Source organism: Patella vulgata, chromosome 6, assembly GCF_932274485.2.
Source record: "Patella vulgata chromosome 6, xgPatVulg1.2, whole genome shotgun sequence".
NCBI lineage: Eukaryota > Metazoa > Mollusca > Gastropoda > Patellidae > Patella > Patella vulgata.
The window spans coordinates 16,034,056-16,054,104 of record NC_065884.2 but is presented as its reverse complement, the minus strand read 5'-3'; the positions used below and the strand labels follow the sequence as shown (position 1 = coordinate 16,054,104).

Genomic DNA, 20,049 nt, shown 5'->3' with positions numbered 1-20,049 from the left:
GTGGCTCTCCCCCGAGAGCCTCAAATTTATTCTTTTTCCTTCAGAAACAAAAATACCAGAAGCACCATCCAAGGAAGGCCATCAGCGCCACCAACTCCAAAAAACAGTGAAATCGCCTTTGTATATAAATCTTATGTATTGTATGTATTTTTAATAAAGCTAGGAAATATCACGAACTAATTTTTCATCATCATAGGTCAGTGCTTATGTGGAGACTTAACCTCTCCCCCAAATTCTTAAACCTAACCTAACCATGGACCTATAGCCCTAACCCACAATCTCGTCAACAATCACGTGCTCTAAACTTATTTAGCGACCTTGTCGAAATCTGGAGTTGGCCTTAAGAAATAGATGTAGCCCGACATCGAACTTTTCCGTGCACACCAGTGTATACACAGGGCGCCTATCACAGGGCACCTGTTTTTCAGACTGGTAAATCCCGAAGAACTTTCTCAGTCAATCCCGGGATTGAACACGGGAAATCCTGATTAGTGCGTCAGCATCATACATACCCACTGAGCCGCCGTGCACCCCGAAACAGAAGGGCTGTATAATTTAACTTAGAAGGGGTCCTTCTTGATTTTTAATACACACCTTTGACTGAGATATACCCAATAAGGTTATTTAGTTAAATCTATTCTTTATTTTCAAGTCACGATAAGTACAGAGTTCATAGAATCTTACCCACCAGTATATTATTGAAAGGTTAATTGCCAAAACCGGATCACCACGGTAAAACATATTCTAGATAAAAGCTTCACAAGCACCTATTGCTCGGATAATTACATTAACTGGCTCAGGTGGCCGAATGACGATAATAAAATACAGTATCATCGATCCTAGAGGGTATTCAAGATATTTTATTTTATTCGGGCTGAATATAGTATAATTAGTGAACTCATTTAATGCGCCGTTTAAAAAATTCAGTTGTATTATAACTGAGGGAGCTATTTTCTATTTATCGCTTGATATAATATACACAGTTCGAAAATTTAATGATACAGATCTTGTCCCGTCAGTAATCGACCTGATCAAACCTTAAGAGAAAGACAAGAAAACGGGCCTTGCCAGCGATATCAACCTAGATGAAAGCGGACGTTTAGCCCTGAGTAAGATGATGAAAATAGGATTCACAGCTGTTTAATAATGTGAGATTGTGTTCAGTATTGGTTGCCTATTTGAGAAGCTGGAAGTACATACATACAACCCCCCCCCCCCATCCCAAAAAACCCCCCAAAAAAACCCTCACACATAACCACATCCGTATAAGCGTAAGCTATAGATATCAACGTTTAGTGGTTTTTGTTCTACTTCGTTCCACTTAACGTGGGAATTTTTATTTCTATACAAACAGTTTTGTTTACAGTATTTTTCTTCGGTCTAAAGGCTTTATATTTGTTCACTAGATAAATATTTTGATCAGCTACGATAAACTTATTATTAGGACACAGAATAGTTAACCTCCGCTATTATTGATAAAATATGGCACAGGCCATTATATGCCATTTAATAGAAGAGACGTATGATTTGTGAACAGCTTTTTATTTAGAATTTTATTAATCCACAGTAGGTCTGTGCTTATAATTAAAGGTGTGATCTTTGAAGTAGACCTTTAAAATTTCGTTTTTTAAAATCTAAAAATGACGGAGGTCTTCGTATTCAAGCTGTTACTTACGAACATTGAAATAAGAATTTTACGATGGTCGTTTAGACCTACAGAATAATCAGTTTCTTTTTCTCGGATTGACTGACCTAGCCTACTGTTTACACCCGCCAGCAGCAATACACGTCCATGCTAAATCTAAAATTGTTGTCAACAAATGTCACAGATGTTTTTACAAATATTATTATGAACTCTAGATGTACTTGAAGCAGTAACGGTAAACGGGAAGTACCGGTACCTAAAACGCGTTCGAAACTTACTATCTGGACATTTTGCAATTCAATTTTATAATCTTATGCACAATGAGCAATTTTATTCCGTTTCAAAAAGTCTTACACGATCATAGTCAATAGGGTTCTTCCTTAGCATGCTCTACCGAACAATCCCACCAAGTGTTAATGAATCCGATCAAAAACTTTGTCCAACATTTTGCAATTCAATAATATAATCTTATGCACAATGAGCAATTTTGTCGCGTTTCTAACTAAAAGTCTTACACGATCATAGTCAATAGGAGTCTTCCTAAGCCTACTCTACCGAACAATTCCACCAAGTGTAAATGAATCCAATCAAAAACTTTGTCCAACGTTTTCCTATTTCTAATCATTTTTCGATCCGCAGATTCTGGAAATAGGTGCAAGGGAGGGAACTCCAATTTCAAGATGGCTGCCGCTGGAGCTGCCCACTTGAGTTCTGGAAAGATTAATTTAGGAGTCTTGAGAGATCATTACCGTCGGGAACTGATAGAGTGTATTGATAAATGTACTGGCACCAAGGTATCTATTTATTCCGAAAAACCCAATGGCAGATGAAATCAAGCGGCTAACAATGAAGCAAACAACACCTTCCCCGACTGAACGTCACATGATTTGTATTTCTTAGAAAAGTATAACAGAGCATCAGACAACATAATTTTTGTTATGATACAAAATAACCTTAGACTTGAATAATTGCACAATTGAACAGGCCAACTAAAACTAAAGAGTATTACTATAGGCTAATAATATTAGGCTACATTGTAAGCTATACATGTCAGTCTTAATATCACCTATTATCTCACCTCTTTTAAATTTGGCTTATTTCTTAATTTGATCTGTATTGTCAAAGTTCTTCAATGCAGAAACTTGTGTCAAAAAGGATACACCTATTGAGATCACATGGCTGCAAAAGGTTGAGAGGTTATGGTCTATATTTATAAGTTGCTATAATATTTTCACTTTTTACAGGCTTTAGTGTGGGATGATGCCTTGACGGGACCATTTGGATTGGTGGCTGAATATTCTTTACTAAAGGTAAGAAGTTTACAACTGAAAGATGGGTATTCAGTTTAATACATGCATATTGACACATGTAGTTCCCAAATTGAACAAAACCCAATATCAGTATGGATTTATTAATGTACAAAACATGATCAGGTTTATAGAACACTCTGTGTACTTTGTTGATGTAGAGCACACAATATTTGGTAGTGGTTGATGGAGGATCTGTTTTTTTCTTTCAATCTTTTGAGAGAGAGAGAAATGGGGTTTAAGGTCCACTGGTCCATTCAACACAAAACTAGGTCATTTTTGAACCAACACATGGTTCAATTTTATTTCAATAATTTGCTTGCGCGTAGGGGTCTTTAGCAGTGGGAGGAAACTGGAGGACCTGGAGAAAACCCATGAGGTTGGACAGGCGACCCTACTCCTTAACACGTACAACCGGGGAATCGAAACCACGCCAGCTGACTCAATGACAGACCTTATGATATCAGTCTTTTGAAACAGCTTTTAAAAACATTGACATTTACACTAAACTCAATCAATATTGCTCTGATTTATTCAAATTGTAATATGGTTTTAGACTGGGCTTAATATAGTTTATACTGTATTTATTTCATGAATATTGTACAAGTTAAAGATACCTTATGTAAGATTTATTCTTGCTATAACAGTTCAAAAAAAGATAATTAATGTAAAATGAATGATTTGAAAATTTCATTCAAATTACTCTATTGCGAGCGAAGAAATTAGCCTATGAAGGTTTGACAAGACGTGTGCAATAATTTCAACCACCGTACTCGTTGTTCGAAACTAAGTCTCGCTCCTCCATTTTTGAATTAAATCAAAATATGGCTGAACCAATCTAATCTATTTAATATCGGAGAAATCTGATGCCATCGAGAATTGATTATGGCCTGGATCAGTTAATTTATGTCTAAGTAATAATTTAAAAAAAGATTTCAGGCCTAAAGAAAGACCTACAATGGGCAGATTTAGCTCTTGCATAATGCATGTTTAAACTAAGGTATAACAACTGTTCTTACTGTGAATATTGAACAATTTAATAGCCACAATGATTGTTATTACCATTTTATTTCTTAAAAATTTCAAATGTTTTAGGATCATGAAGTGGAGAAGATGTTTCCTCTTGGTCCAAAGACCCTTCAAGCTAGTAATGTTCAGAATATTATATTTCTTACAAGACCCAAGTTAAAATTAATGGAACTAATAGCTCAGAACTTATTAAAGTGAGTAGGGTAAAGGTATATCAGGAAATGATAAAACATAAATGATGAAATATTTGCACACTATGCATATATTAGTGCTGGCACAATGTATCGTGATTCACCTTCTCACAATTCGTGTATTGAATCGTGAGACACTGAATCTATGTGTCGCATTTCTTTTTTATGTCAGTAAGTAACCTGTCACTCTTGATTATCCATGTCACATGTTTTCTTGGTAAATATTGACCTGGTTATGAATTGTGATACAAATCGTATCGTAGCACCTGAATCGCAATACGTATCGTGACTGCAGTGGCAATACCCAGCACTAGCATACATACATTTAATAGTTTATTCTAATGTTTTTGTGTTTTGGGACATCACAGTGGCTCAGTGGGTATGGTGCTGACTCATTAACCAGTAGGTCCCAGGTTCAATCCCGGTGTTTGTCAATTAAGTTCCTATGTATTTCCCAACCTGATGTCCCTTGACAAGGACATGACAAGGAAAGTATCTAGTTGTTCAGATGGAACAAAAAACCTGAGGTTTCATACATACCCTGCCGTTGGCAACATGTTAATGATCCCCTGACAGGGCAGCTGGCAGAGCAGCATTTCCCTAATAGCACATTGCATGGTATATGTGAGTCTTCATTAGCCTAGTTGGATGAAAAAGGTAAGACATTAAACCCCATTTCATTTTGTTATTTCAGTGAAGATCATAAAGGGCCACAACGAACAGAATTTCACCTGATATTTGTTCCCCGGAAAAGTTTACTTTGTGAAAAAAAATTAAAGGTACCGTAATCAAACTGTCATGTCTTCTGTCTTTACATTTTCTTGAATTAGTGTTACTGTATGCTTTGAAATATTTGAAAAATCTGTGAAGAATAAAATACCTTTACAGACCATCCCAAAATTATGGTAGCTGTTCACTGGGAATTGTTGATATAATGGTTGCAAAATTGTCTTTTCAGGAAATGGGTGTTTTTGGTACATTTACAAGTGTTGAAGAATTTAGTTTAGAATTGATACCATTTGATAATGATCTGCTCTCAATGGAAATAGATACAACATTTAGGGTAAGGTTTTTAACATATATTAGACAATGTAGCATAATGCCTTGACAGCAGTTGGCATATTTTTCGTTGAATGGCAACCTAATTTTAACTGTTTATTAGGTAAAGTAGCAAAACTGTGCATTAAAACTGAGACAAATTGAGCCAATTCTCTTAATTACATGTGTGTGAAAAGGACAATATGAGGGGAACTGATAAGATGAAACTATTTGCAAGTGGTATTATTTGTCTTCTATATATGGGACCTGTCGTAGTCAAAGGGTAAGGGCACTAAACTCTGAACTAGAATCCTGGGGGGACTGGGTAGCTCTGTCCCAATCGTGGGATGTTTCAAGTATTGCTCAGATTTTTCTTAGGTACAGCCTGTGTGACTGACAAATAAACTTACCTAGTTATTTGGATAAGACTAAGAACCGACGCTTACGTATCTACTCTTTGGCATGCAATTAAAATAATTCTTGACAGTTGGAATTCGATAAAGAATGAGTGCCGGTGTCTGAGCCAATTCTCTTCCCTGCCATTCCACACAGAAGATTAAGAAAAATAATCATATGCTGATCTTAAAATGATCAAAGTATTGTGTTGCTGAGACATTAAACTTTTCTTCCATTTGTTCAAATTGATGGGTTATCTATATATATCAATTTGTGAATGTTTCTTTATGTTGACTTTATAGTGTTATTTGTATTTGTAGGAATGCTACTTAGAGAATGATTTTACAACCATGTTTTATGTAGCTCAGTCTATCATGACATTACAAGCATTATATGGCATCATACCGTATATTTATGGTAAAGGAGACTGTGCTAAGGTAAAGTATTATTTTTTTAACTTTCTATAAAATTCATTTTATATCTCTTTTTGCAATTTGTATCTTTAAATCAGAACAAATCTTGGTTATTATGACACTAACCACAAACCTGGGATTGAATCCCGGTTTGGCAGTTCTTTGGGATTTTCCGGTCTTGCAAAGAAAAATGTTTAGTTGTTTGGATTACTGGAAAAGCCAAGTTCCCATATATACCAATGGCAGCACATTAAACATCCCCAGACATTGGAAATCGAAATAAGAGTAGGCAGTAGCACTGCTGTCGGGGTATAATTTCCCTCGTACCACACTGAATGGGGTATGCCCATCTTCATTAGCCTGTTTCGTCCAGAAAAGTTAGATGTTCAAAGAAGTCTTCTTTAATTTCACATTAACTCTGGAAATGATTTCTTGATTCTGAAATACAACTCATAAATTACATTTATGTAATTAATAATCCAACAACCTCTGGTGTCAAATGCCATACAAGGTATATCGACCTCCTTGCTTCAATTAATTGAATAATGTCCTGTATTTTCAGCATGTTGTAGAAATGATGAGAAGAATGAAAGGAGAGTTAGGAGGTCGTGAACCTCAGATAACACCACAGATTGATAATCTGTTAATATTAGATAGAAACGTAGATTTATTAACACCATTATTAACACAATTAACTTATGAAGGTCTCATAGATGAAACATTTGGTCTAAATAATAGTAAGTACAATGTTTATATCATACATTCTTCTGACAATTGAGAGCTTAGGTGGCTCAGTCAGTAAGGTGCTGGCTCCTTAACCAGAAAGTCCAGGTGTTGGATTCCTGTGTTCCAGTGTGGTTTCCCTTTGTCAGTGGTGCAGGACAGAGGGTGTCTAGTCATTATAATGGGACGAAGAACCAAGGTTCTATGTACGCTTTGACGTGCACATAAAAGAATCTTGATAGTAGGAATTTGATATCAGAGTAGGATGTAGCGCTGCCGTCTGGCCAAAAATGGCCCTTAGAGCACCGTATGGCCTATGCCCATCTAAATTATCCCAGTCGGTGCAGAAAAGTAAGAGTTAAACCCCATTTAATTTCATTTCTTTTGACAATTGGGGCTACATAAAAGTTAAAATCCATTTGATATATTTTTTTGCTTGAGCCTAGTTTATAGATACAGACTGTATCATGCTTTGTTTAATCTTAGAGGGTAGCATTCGTAACAAATTAGAATACCATTCTTAACCTCAAGTTGTTACACATCTTTAAATTTTTCTCAGTTTTTTTTCATTCGTATTTTAAAATATTATGACCATTTGATGCAGACTGAATGAAAAAAAAAAATAAGATAAAAAATAAAAAAACCTGAATGAAAGTCAAAAGACTATATTTTTTTATGATCAATTAATCTTTTTCTTTACATTTTATTGCAGCAAGTGTTAAATTACCAGCAGAAAAATTCATTCCTAAAAATCAAAAGCCTGACGAACCATTAGAACCTAAAAAATTTATTCTGAATTCCTCAGATGAACTATATGCTGATTTACGAGATAAAAATTTTAATGCAGTGGGGTCCATTGTTAGTAAAAAAGCTAAAGCTATCACCTTAGAGTTTGATGTATGTACTTTAATTAATCTGTTATTTTAATTTTAAATAATCTGAGATCTGAACCTTGAAAATCATGCATATACGAGCGTATGCAAATGTATTAAATGCAGCATTTGTCTGAAAATATTGAAATGGTCAGAATTAGAAAATGATAAATATTTATTTTTTTTATTACAAGTTTTACAAGAGTTCACAAAGAGAATTTATGTGCATATTTTGGCGTTATAAAAAAAAATAGTCTTGGTCTCACATACTGTAACAAATGCAAGCTTAATGGTACTTGTTTTAGAGAAAAAAACTGTCAATGCAGTTTTATTAGAAATGAGAGATAGGCTGTGCCAAAATTATCTTGAAAACATTTCAAGTTTAAATTGGTACACAGGAATTGTCAGGAATGACATTTGTGTATATCATCAAAATTTTAAGCACACTGACTACTAAAAATTAAAGGGAACATGACTTGTAACATTTTTTTCTGTTACTTAGGAAAGACATCAAGCTAAGACGGTAGGAGAGATGAAACAATTTGTAACCAAGTTACCACATTTACAGAAAGCAAGAGAATCACTAACCACACGTAAATATCATGAAATAGTCTCTGTTTTAACATCTGTTGATACTGATTGTTTCACTGTTTTTGTGATCTTTACATATTATCATATAAACTTCCAAATCAAAACATGGTAGTACTACTATGCATAGAAATAGATATCTTTAAGATATATCTGTCCTAAAGTGGGTCAGTTTTGTTTAGAATTGGGAATAATGTGCAATCAAAATAAACAAGCCAGTGCCACATATAATTGTTGATTGAATCCAAGCTGTGAGATTATCTAAAATTGATATTTTGGTAAAAGTTTGGTATTATCTGAAAAATGCACACAACTATCAATTAAGAATTTGATTTAAAACTGTTTATATAAAAGGGATATCATATTATTTTTGTTTTTTTTAGAGACATCTATTGCTGAGTTAGTTAAAGAAGCAACTAATTCTGATGGTTTTATGGAAACTTTAAGATGTCAACAAGGTCAGTCTATAATCCTGCACATATTTACAGTTACCAATATAAAAAAAGCATGCAACATAAAGTGACATTTTTAAATTCCTTTGATCCAATTTTGGCTGCAATATGAACAATGTTAGCTGCAATATTAACAATGTTGGCTGCAATATTAACAATGTTGGCTGCAGTTGTAACAATCAATGTTGGCTGCAGTTTAACAATCAATGTTGGCTGCAGTTGTAACATTGTTGGCTGCAGTTGTACCGATCAATGTTGACTACAGTTGTAACAATCAATGCTGGCTACAGTTGTAACAATCAATGTTGGCTACAGTTGTAACAATCAATGTTGGCTGCAGTTGTAACGATCGATGTTGGCTACAGTTGTAACGATCAATGTTGGTTGCAGTTGTAACAATCAATGCTGGCTACAGTTGTAACAATTAATGTTGGCTGCAGTTGTAACAATCAATGTTGGCTGTAGTTGTGACAATGTTAGCTGCATTTTTTAAGATTTTGGACACATAGTTTCTTGTAGTTTTAACAATGAAATATCACACTGTTTTTATTTGTCAGATTTTACCAATGGTTTAGAAACTGATAAAATACATCCATATATAGAAGAATGTATAGCTAAAAAAGATTCTATCACAAAAGTAAGTTTTACTATAAATTACACTCAGGCCTAAAAAAAATAATAATTTGAAATTTTATTTCCAACTCAATGACTGACAAAATGACAGGCACGCAAGGAATATTGTCTTAAATTTTGTCTGACACAGTAGCACTTCATGCTTTATATTTTGAGCAGAGTTAATCTGGCTTCACTGATTAGAAGACCATATATGCTTGAGATTTTTATGGATTTGTGGCATTTTTAGAAGATATTCTTAGGGACTTCTTTAGTAGTAAAATGTAGTAAGGTTATGGACAATTATTCTCTTTAGTAGTAAAATGTAGCAAGGTTATGGACAATGGCTCTCTATGAAGAGATAATAGACATCTACATTAATGAGAATACCAAATGAACAAGAGAACTTAATTATTTATGTGTATTTCTGATGGATTAAAAAATTATCAGAGATTCATTGAATCAGGTGTCCTTTATATATCATGCATGTTTATGAATGTTTTTCAGATTTTAAGATTAATATGTATCCAGTCATACTGTAATGATGGATTAAAACCAAAAATATTAGAATACTACAAGAGAGAAATTATTCAGGTAATTTACACAAAATACTCAAATTTTATATTAGAAACAAATTACTCTTCAAATCTATACCTTCAAACATAATTTACACAAAATACTCAAATTTTATATTAGAAACAAATTACTCTTCAAATCTATACCTTCAAACATAATTTACACAAAATACTCAAATTTTATATTAGAAACAAATTACTCTTCAAATCTATACCTTCAAACATAATTTACACAAAATACTCAAATTTTATATTAGAAACAAATTACTCTTCAAATCTATACCTTCAAACATAAATTAGCCGTTATTTTGGTAAATATGTATCAAACCAAACCTATGATTTTTATGTGATATTTAGTAATAGGACACAATGTTTATGGGAAACAGTATTCTCTTATTGTTATCAAACACAATGTTAACAATAAAAGGATACTTAGTGAAATGTGGTACCTATATAATAAACCAGAGATTGTTTCTTCACCTATATTGTGTTCTGTTAACATGGAAAAAACAACAAAAAACTGATATGTAAGGTTTTATTTCTATGAGGGAGCCACGGTGGCTAAGTGAGTAAGATGCTGGCTCACTAGCCTTGAGGTCGTCGGTTCGCTCCTAGTGTTGGCCGAGAAAGTTCATCTCGATTTTTTTTCAGCGTGGTTTTCCCTTGTCAGTGGTGCAGGACGGAGGGCCTGACAAGGACAGCTGTCTAGTTGTTCGGATGGGACTGAAAACCAAGGTCGCGTGTATATATTGGTGTGCACATAAAAGATCCCTTGGCAGTTGGAATTCGATGCAAGAGTATGCTTTAGCGCTGCTATCCAGGCAAATTTCCCTCATAGCACACTGTATGGCATATGCACGTCTTCAATAGCCCAGTTGGAGCAGAATAATAGGACATTAAACCCCATTTCATTTCATTTTATTTCTATGAACAGGCGTATGGTTTTGAACATATGATAACATTGATGAATTTAGAAAAGACAGGATTATTAAAGACACATGGTAACAGAACATATGCCATTATACGTAAATCATTAAAACTGATTGTAGACGATGTAAATGAACAGGTGAATATAGCTGTAGTTTATTGTTTATTTTTTTATAAACAAGAAGTTGGATGGCCGAATGGTTAGCAAATTAGTATCATAAGGTCTGTCCTTGAGTCAACTGGCGTGGTTTCGATTCTCTCTCTCTCTCAAGGCAATGGGTTTATATCATGGCAGACAATATAGAAACAGAAATGTGATCAGCTCTGTATGAATCAAAACACATCTCTGAATAGATTTATGTTCTATATTTGAAGTTCCATAATGTGGTATTTGACCAGGGCATTTACCTGTTAAACAAATATACTGAGATATTTAGATTTGATGAAATGGGTTAGATATTTAGGTTTGATGAGACAGATGAGATATTTAGATCGATGAAATGGTTGAGATATTTAGGTTTAATGAAGGTGTAGATTTAACATAAAGGGCAAATATATTTAGATTTGATGAAATGGATGAGATATGTGGAATTGGATAACCGAAGTGCTGTTGCCTTTAAGAATACTATACTCATGTTTCAGTTAATTTTAGTCTGTCTTTATTACAGGTTCCCAATGACATATCATATGTATATAGTGGTTATGCACCATTAAGTATTCGATTAGCTCAATATTTAGCTAGACCAGGATGGCGTAGTATAACAGAAGTATTAAACTTATTACCTGGTCCTAAAGTAGAAGAAATACAACAAATACCTGTTGCTTTACGTAAAAGAAGTAAGTTTTTATTTACAAAAGTTTAATGTCCTACTTTTTTGTAATAACCAGGTTAATGACGATAGTCATACTGCACCTGACAGAATTGCTACAACCTTTTCTTGTTTAGGAGATCTTAAAGGTACTGGCAGTGGTAAACAAGGGCCCTCATTTTATGTTTCGAGTTTCATGCTGTGTCTGTCACTTTTATAGAATACTAAAATCAAAGATCGGACCCTGAGTCCACAAAGCGTTCTGAGATTTATGTTAAGAATTTACTCAACTTCCAATCACTGTTTCTTATTGATGTATCTGATACAAAAGAACAAAAACAGTTTTTTAAAGGGCTATATTTTAGTTAAAATAAGGTGAACAATTTTGAGTTAACTTAAGTCTGAGAATGGTTTGTGAAGTCATGGCCTGTAATCTTACAACATAAAAGCTTTGCCTTCTATTGGTAAAATTGATTCTTATCGATTTAATAAAACAGCTTAACAACTTTTCCATACAACTTGGATAACAATGTGACTGATGGTCATTTATTTGGATTTTATCATAAAATAGGAATATGAGATTTTTTGATAATAAATTATTTCGCCTCACATAATGTAAATTAATTCCATCCTTCTCTGTCATTGAGGTTAATTTATTTAAGATATCTTCACCAATTAAGTATCAAAATTATTCAGACCTTTGATGCTGGATAATTTAAATTCTTATTTCTTCATGTAACATTTCTCTTTACTAGTGTCAATCCATCAGGCCCTATGTTAGTTCAAGAATTATGTTTCATATTTCAGGAAATTCTATAACTTCATCCCATTCCAGTACAGGTGAACAAAGAGTAACATTAGTATTTTTTCTGGGTGGAGTAACATATGCTGAAATAGCTGCTTTACGTTTCTTAGCACAACAAGACGAAGGTAGGTGTTCATGATCGGTTGATAGATAATATAACATACAGTTTTGGGATTTTAGTTGTTTTTGGAAGGGAAAATGCATTATTTTTCGGTATTTTATGTAAAAATTTGTCAACGTTCATTCGTTACTAGAGTTTATTTCTAGACCACCTGATACCACTTTTATAGTTTGCAATGGTAGTTGAATGGTTAAGCACTGGCCTAGAATGTCCTTGGTTGTAATCCTGGCGTGGCCTGAGAAAAATCTTCAAAATTTGCTCAGAATTTTCCAAGTCTGGTTTCCTGTGTCAGGAGTGACATTGTACATTTCGGTGTTGACAAGGAAAGTGTTCCTAGTTATTTAGATGGTACGGAAAACAAAGCTCCACCCATGAACACATTGCCATGTATTGAGAAGATTCATTGGCAGATCAGTTGGAATTCGAAAAAATATAATAGCAGGAAACAAAATGTTTAAGGCGATAGTGCGTGTAAGAAAGGTCTATGACATTATCAAAAATATTATACACCTTGGCCAGAGGCTGAATAGATTTTGAGGCTCTAGGCTTGAGCCTGCCATGTAGGTATATCTGGTATGTTGTGTACTTTGTTTTATCATAAACACCTCATACCACTTTTAATATATTCTTGGGAAGCCTAAAATCTGTTATACATGTACTTCCTTATGTTCAAAGCTAAGAGAGAGAGAGAAATGGGGTTTAACGTCCACTCAACACAAACTAGGTCATTTCGGGACTAACATATGGTTTAATTTTATTTCAATAATTCGCTTGCGCGTAGGAGTCTTTAGCAGTGGGAGGAAACCCACAAGGTTGGACAGGCAACCCTACTCATTGTCATGTACAAAGCTAATATATAACTATCCCATGGAAAATGTACAATTGTAGTGGATGTGATAGTTTTATTTGTTTTGAATAATTAATTGTAGGTCATACTGAATATATTATAGCCAGTACAAAGATAGTGACAGGAGATACATTACTCCTTGATTTCTTACCATTATCACCAATAACACCACCATAGTTATAACTTGTAACCATAGTTACAGCTACTAATATCACTGGTATTTTCTAATTAGTTTTACCTGAATCACCTTGCCTTGCCCCTTCCTACACACAAGTTATCATATATTTACACCATATAATAAAATAACTGCTGTATGATTTGATCAAATTATTTTTAGTCTAACTTCATTGATGATTTTTGTTTCTTTGATGAGAAAAACTAATTATGTCATATGTCATTTCAAAAAAGTAAAATGTTTTCATAATATGGTTCATCCAAGTGATTTAAAAAAAAGAAAAAAGGTTGAAATAAATTCTAACTCTGATTCTCTGTGCATCCTTGTCATTTTAAGAATTTGTTAATAATTTTAGTATCAGTAGTAATAGGTTCAAATTAATGAAAGTTCCTCTGCCCCATCCTGTGTATTCCTGTGTCTACCTACCATATCCTATATGTCATCAATAAAATTTACTAACACAGTCAACATAAGTAAAGTTGAAAAAGATGCAAATAAATTCAAGAGTCTCTGGCTGTCAAGCTTGGAATTAAGGCACCTGTTGTAGACATTGTCAGACACAAATTCAGTCTTTGTCACACACTATCACTCTGGTAACCGTCACTTTGTTCGGAACAGATATTTTTCCCAATGTCTTTAGTGATATTTATAATACAAGTCCAACACAAGGTTCAAAATGTCAGCTACTAGTTTATTAATACAATATAGCCAACATTTTGTCATGTACCACTAAAATCATTATTTCTTCGTCTGTTACCCCATCTTTTCCCTTCCAGCTTAGCCTATCATATCTTATTTTTAATCACAATTATGTCCTTGTTGTTTATTTTTATTGTTAATTATCATATTTCATCTTTATTCACAATTTATTATTAGCTTCTCTTTTGAAATCAGGGAGCCACAGTGGCTCAGTGAGTAAAATCTTCCTCGCTAACCAGGAGGTCTCTGCTATGCTGAGAAAAGGATGGAGGGTCTGGCAAAGACAATGTGTAGTCGTTCAGGTCCTGTGTACACACTGACATGTAAAAGAATCCTCGATATAAGAGTAGGCCGTAGCGCCACTGTCTAGACAAAATTTCCCTCACAGTATACTGTATAGCGTATGCTTGTCTTCATTAGCCCAGTCGCTGCAGAAAAGTAGGATATTAAACCCTATTTCATTCATTTCTTTTAAAATCTGTTTCTCTTTCAGGTGGGACCGACTATTTGATAGCTACAACTAAAATAATTAATGGAAGTGGGCTAATAGAAACAATGAAAGAAAAAATAGAATCAGTCAAATTAAATCCATTCTAAATTTAATAGGAACTCTGCATGTCTAAATATGAATGGAGGAGGGGTAGAACTTTCTACCAATCTAACAGAGGAGTCTTAATCAAACACTTAAATTTGGAAGTTGTTCCTATCAATACTTATTACTTCCTCTTCTGTTGGTCGGAGGTATGGACCAACTATTAAAAACATAGAAGCTAATTCTGTCTTGTAATACTCAGTAGCATTTTTCAAGACTAAAACAAATCAGCTATTGGTCCATATTCCTTGCAGCTTTTTCCATTCATCATCACACTCTACACAGCTGTACCAAGCTATAAGTTTTGTTTGTTCGTCAAACTATCAGTGAAATTTATTAGCCAATTTCCCTCTCACCTTGTCTACTAATTATGTGAATGGTCCCCACACTGAATATCTCTTATTAGGTAATAATATCATCGTTACCCAAGTGGTCTTCTACTTTGAAATATTGTATAGGATGTATACTGTATGTTACTGAATATATTGTTGAAAGATGTGGACAATTTATATGTAGATAATTTACTTGTATATTATGAAGATTATAATTTACTTGTATATTATGAAGATTATAATTTAATTGTATATAATATTGTTAAATAAATCTGTTATATATTAACATTGTTTTTTTTGTTACAAATGGTTAAAACTTGTACATGATTTATGTGATTGGCAAGGGTAGAAATATTAGATTAGGTTGTTAATATACAAGTGTTCTGATTTAATATTTATCTGATCAAATTACATACATTTTGTTTTGTTAACGCTACTGATTGTCATATGTATTTGTTGGACAATATCTAATTTTTATTGGTTAATCCAGGCTAAAATGTCATAAAATTGATTATCTAATAAGAAGACAAAATATCAACAGTAGATACTTTAGTCTTCCAGCTTGGATTCAATCGTAGTATTACCTTGTTTTCATTGTCTGCAGAATGTGCAATTTTCAATTCATATCTTTGTAAACACTAAATTGAAAAGAACCATTTTAGGCATTCAACTTTCTCAGTATTATATTTTGAAAAGGATTTAAATCCTTCTAAAGATGATCGGTGACTTTTACCGGATACACAAAATTCTGTCAAAAGACTGAGATATTATGTAAAAGTGACCTAATAATGTATGGTATATAGACTGAACATTTTTGAGGCAGGTACTTTCTCAATAAAATTGAACCATTTTGGTTTTGTTTTTATTGAACATTGATCAACTGTTCTGCTTTTTGTTCTGTATCATTTTGAACCGGGGAAGATAGTCTAGGAGAAGGTTTGATATAGTGGTGAAGAATTCAAGAATCGATCTGAATTTATCGATGATATCTATTTACATGATGACATTATATACAAATATATGAACATGACGTGTTACACAGTTTACTTGTTATCTTTCACTTGTTTACATTTTCCATGTTTTCAATCTTACTAGTGCACATTCCATCAATTAACACTTTAGATGTAAATTGATATTAATTTCTTTTAAACCTAGAATAAGATATGATTCATATCTTGTGTCTAATGTGTTTAAAATCCGTCATTGAACAGCGGTTGCCATAGATTGTCATTAGTTGATGTTTCACTGATCACAAAAATATCTAAATTTCTCCTTCTGCTCGTTCTTTCACAGATTCCTGAAATCAAACAATAACAACATTAGTCAATATTGTCAGGGCAGTCAACAAGGTTTGTTGCATATTTTTACTTTTGTCGGTAATGAAACATTTATAATACACTAAAATCTGATTTAGAGTAACAACTTATTAAACATACATTATGCAAGAGCTAAATCTGATTATTGCAAGTCTTAATTTAGGCTTCAGATGTTATAGAAATTATAAATTAGATCTTTATTTAAACAACAAGCCCAAAATCAACTCTGTAGACCCACGGATGGCTCGGCTACAGCTCGGATTTAAATAGGATTTCACTTATTGATTAAATCAAATATGGCGCACCCTGATGAGAATACGTCAGTTAGATCGAGGCTAATTGATAGAGTGTACTTAGCGAGGCTGCTGTAGAGCGTTTCCGCATGCCATTGAAAACTTTACTTGATGATCGAGATATGTAGGTGGAGTTAATGCCTGTCAATCAAACGATCGGCCATGGTTAAGGCACATTTCACTACCATTTCTAGTCAAATATTACAACGATGATAACTATGTTCAGAATAAAGTAATTTGACTGAAATTTTCAATATATTCTTCTTTCATCATCTACTTTTGAACTGTTATAGCAAGAATGGCCAACTCTCTATAAAAATCTCCCATAATGTATCTTTAAGTAATTATCAGAAAATCATTAGAAATTAGAATTTGTTTGGCCCATGCTAATGTTTAGTATACAGAACATTTAATATCATGGATTTAGCTGTTCAAGTTATCAAAAAAAATCAATATACTTGTTTGTCTTGAGACCTTTAACTCTGTGTATCAATCTTATGTCAATCGAAATGATTATATACATGTATAGGCATAAACACAGTGTATAAATACAAAATCAATCAGATGATAACTATGGTCTCTAAAGCAACCACAAGATGTTTCAAAGTGATCAAGGGCTATAACTCTGGCAGTAATTATTGGAAATCATTGAAAATCAATAGGATTCTTCATCTGATGACCTTTACTGTGTATAAATTTAAAGTCAATCGGATATTAGCTTTAGCGAGCGCACACAAGATTTTCAAAGTGATCAAGGGCCATAACTCTGGCAGTAATTATCGGAAATCAGTTAAAATCAATAGGCTTCTTCGTATCATGACCTTAAACACTGTGTATCAGTTTAAAGTCAATCGGATATTAACTTTAGACTCTGGAGCGTCCACAAGCAATTATGGACCCCGACGACAATATACTACCAAATTGTTGTACACAAATGTTAAATAGGAATCAGTGCGTTGGAGCAATAAATAAATACAGTACCTTAAATCTTTCTTCTAGTAGAGATATTTCACTGATTAAATCTGTAATAGCATTCGTAAACGCTTCCTGAGGACTGTAATCAGCTGTAGTTTGGATTCTTACAACAAATTTGTGTTCCAGGGGATGTGGATTTTTATAACCAGCAAACAAAACTTGTGGATCTTTTAATAATTGTCTGAAATGGAGGATAAAACAGACTTGTTTGCAATTATAGTCAAATTTTGTCTCTCATTCAACAACTGTTAAGTCCAGTGCAAGTAATTAACATAAGCAACATATATATGGCAGCTAGCTGGCATGGCTGAAGTTAAATCTTCACAGTATTTGAGTAGCCAATCACAACTAGCCATTTTCAAGTTAATGATAACTGTACTGTCTGTACATCAAGTCAGCCTTTTTATACCAATATTAGCCAATCACAACTAGCAATTCTCCAGTTTTTGATAACTTGTACATCAAGTCCCCCTTTTTATACCCATCAGAACTAGCAATTCTCCCGTTATTGATAACTTGTTAGTACATCAAGTTAGCCTTTTTATACCAATATATGCTTACACCGGTAAGAACAATTTATAAGGTGATGATTATAACAACCATAATACAATCAAAATACTGGAAAAATTATATCAAAGATAAATAATAAAAAATTGGATAAATCAGTATTGGTGATTATCAAAACCTAATAACATATGCTTTCTTTATAACTCACAATAATACTAAAAGGCAATGTACAGGTGAAAAATATATCATCTTACGTTGTGATCATGTTGCCTAATGTATGATCTTCCTTATTCACAGTAAAAAGAGCTGCATTTGGTACCTTTGTATCTTTTTCTATTGTAATTCTGCAACGAAAAACATTAAGACATCATTAGGGTGACCCGTGCACTCTACAGAAAGTTGGTCTCGACACGGCTAAATGTGCACGCTTCAGTTGCGTGTCTCGAACTGATTTCTGACTACCTCGCACTCTCTTTGAGTCGATAAATAGCCATGGCACGTGCAATTCTCTACAAATATATCAACTATTACAGCCGTAAAAAATCTATTGCTGACAATTTTGAATAGCAGTAAAATTTAGCTTCTTGGTTATTACAGCAGCTTTAGAAATTACGTTTGTTTTATTTTTTTTAAATTGCTTTATCATTAACTGTACGGTTAAGAGCAGCATCTTTTGGTTTAGTACAAATAATATCTCTGAATCACTTTCGTTAGCAGGAACATGATACTAGCAGTAGTTTCATTTTACTTTTACAAGTTTCTTAAAACATTTGTTGGGTTGTCTAAAGTGCTAATTTCTAAATTCAATTTCTTGTTCTAGCTTTCTGTTACGTCAATCAGACGTAGAATGGTCGATAGACTGGTTAAGCGAGACTAATTTCAAAACAAGGGCACGTAACCTATCTTTTACTCAAAAGTGTCTGGATGTTATGGACGACACTTGGAACCAGTTTTCAGTCTATTATTTATAGATGATAATTGGTCATAGCTTATTAAGTACAACATGATCGTTTATTTAGTGACTATAATGTGTGAAACTGATTTGAGGCTTGACATATATATAAATATTGTGGAGTAATTGTCGAGATATTTGGAGATAATTATTTATGGTGGGTCACCCTAACATTAGTCTAAAAAATACCTAACTGAAAATTGGTCCAAAATCTAACTAAATTTATTTAAAGTACCGGGGTTAGAATTTATAACTAGGAAAATATTTTCAGGAACACTTTTTATAGTTGTGCATTTGTTTTCGCGACGCCTGGAAAATAAGAGTCAATACGAAACAAAATGAAATATAGGGTTTAACGTCCTATACATGCAGCTTTTCTGCATTGAACAGGTTCAGCATGAGAGTGTTTAACCTGTGGATAATTGGATCATACTCTATTTTATTCACAAATAAGAACAAACGCAACATGCTTTTTTCAAACACATGTATGTAATCTTTCATTTTCTAATGTCATAATATTAAATTTACAATTTATTATATCAAATTTTGACATAGATAGCCGTACTCGTACTGCAGTGTAGGCCTAGTTTTGTACATTGTTCCCTACACACCGTCCTATGAGTCTTGTTAAATCGGTGTTCATTAAGTTACAATCAATGATTTTGACTTATTAATATGTAAAATATTAAGTTTAATTACTTTTTCTCTCCTTCAAAGAGCAGAAATGATTCAAAAGTCGGTGGAGCATTCATTTTTCGTTATTTGTTTTCTTCCAGCACGCTCAACTTCCTGTCATTTCTCTACCGGAAGTCGAAGCTCCATTTGGAATACACTCGGTAATACCTAGGTAACTCTGGC

General features: G+C 33.5%; 2 protein-coding genes across 3 annotated transcripts; one reads left to right on the top strand and one right to left on the bottom strand.

Moving 5' to 3' along the window:
* Positions 1-2,313: 2,313 nt before the first annotated feature.
* LOC126825708 (vacuolar protein sorting-associated protein 33A) lies at positions 2,314-16,024 on the top strand. 2 transcript variants are annotated; one of them, XM_050555466.2, is made up of 16 exons: positions 2,314-2,439; positions 2,890-2,955; positions 4,048-4,175; positions 4,867-4,951; positions 5,131-5,235; positions 5,927-6,043; positions 6,582-6,756; positions 7,455-7,639; positions 8,117-8,207; positions 8,586-8,660; positions 9,212-9,291; positions 9,774-9,860; positions 10,776-10,907; positions 11,437-11,605; positions 12,385-12,507; positions 14,718-16,024. In XM_050555466.2, the coding sequence occupies exons 1-16, from the start codon at positions 2,326-2,328 to the stop codon at positions 14,819-14,821; spliced, it is 1,836 nt and encodes a 611-aa protein (XP_050411423.1). In that variant the 5' UTR covers positions 2,314-2,325; the 3' UTR covers positions 14,822-16,024. The 2 variants fall into 2 exon arrangements, with proteins under 2 accessions (XP_050411423.1, XP_050411424.1); XM_050555467.2 differs by lacking the exon at positions 14,718-16,024 and adding an exon at positions 13,433-13,762.
* Positions 16,025-16,119: 95 nt separating this feature from the next.
* Positions 16,120-20,004, bottom strand: LOC126825709 (DNA-directed RNA polymerase II subunit RPB11-a). The gene is made up of 4 exons (XM_050555468.2): positions 19,891-20,004; positions 18,494-18,583; positions 17,739-17,913; positions 16,120-16,445 (listed from the first exon to the last, which is right to left on the bottom strand). Exons 1-4 carry the CDS (start codon positions 19,941-19,943, stop codon positions 16,410-16,412), a joined length of 354 nt encoding a protein of 117 aa, XP_050411425.1. The 5' UTR covers positions 19,944-20,004; the 3' UTR covers positions 16,120-16,409.
* Positions 20,005-20,049: the final 45 nt, after the last annotated feature.

What these genes read in the sequence shown, in the direction of transcription:
- LOC126825708 (XM_050555466.2), top strand. Translation starts at nt 2,326, where the DNA reads ATGGCTGCCGCTGGAGCTGCCCACTTGAGTTCTGGAAAGATTAATTTA. An exon ending in ATAGCTCAGAACTTATTAAA is followed by an intron (nt 4,176 to 4,866) that starts GTGAGTAGGGTA and finishes TTGTTATTTCAG; the next exon opens with TGAAGATCATAAAGGGCCAC. An exon ending in AACTTTAAGATGTCAACAAG is followed by an intron (nt 8,661 to 9,211) that starts GTCAGTCTATAA and finishes TTTATTTGTCAG; the next exon opens with ATTTTACCAATGGTTTAGAA.
- LOC126825709 (XM_050555468.2), bottom strand. Translation starts at nt 19,943, where the DNA reads ATGAATGCTCCACCGACTTTTGAATCATTTCTGCTCTTTGAAGGAGAG. An exon ending in CTCTTTGAAGGAGAGAAAAA is followed by an intron (nt 18,584 to 19,890) that starts GTAATTAAACTT and finishes TTTTCGTTGCAG; the next exon opens with AATTACAATAGAAAAAGATA. An exon ending in TACTAGAAGAAAGATTTAAG is followed by an intron (nt 16,446 to 17,738) that starts GTACTGTATTTA and finishes GTTTGATTTCAG; the next exon opens with GAATCTGTGAAAGAACGAGC.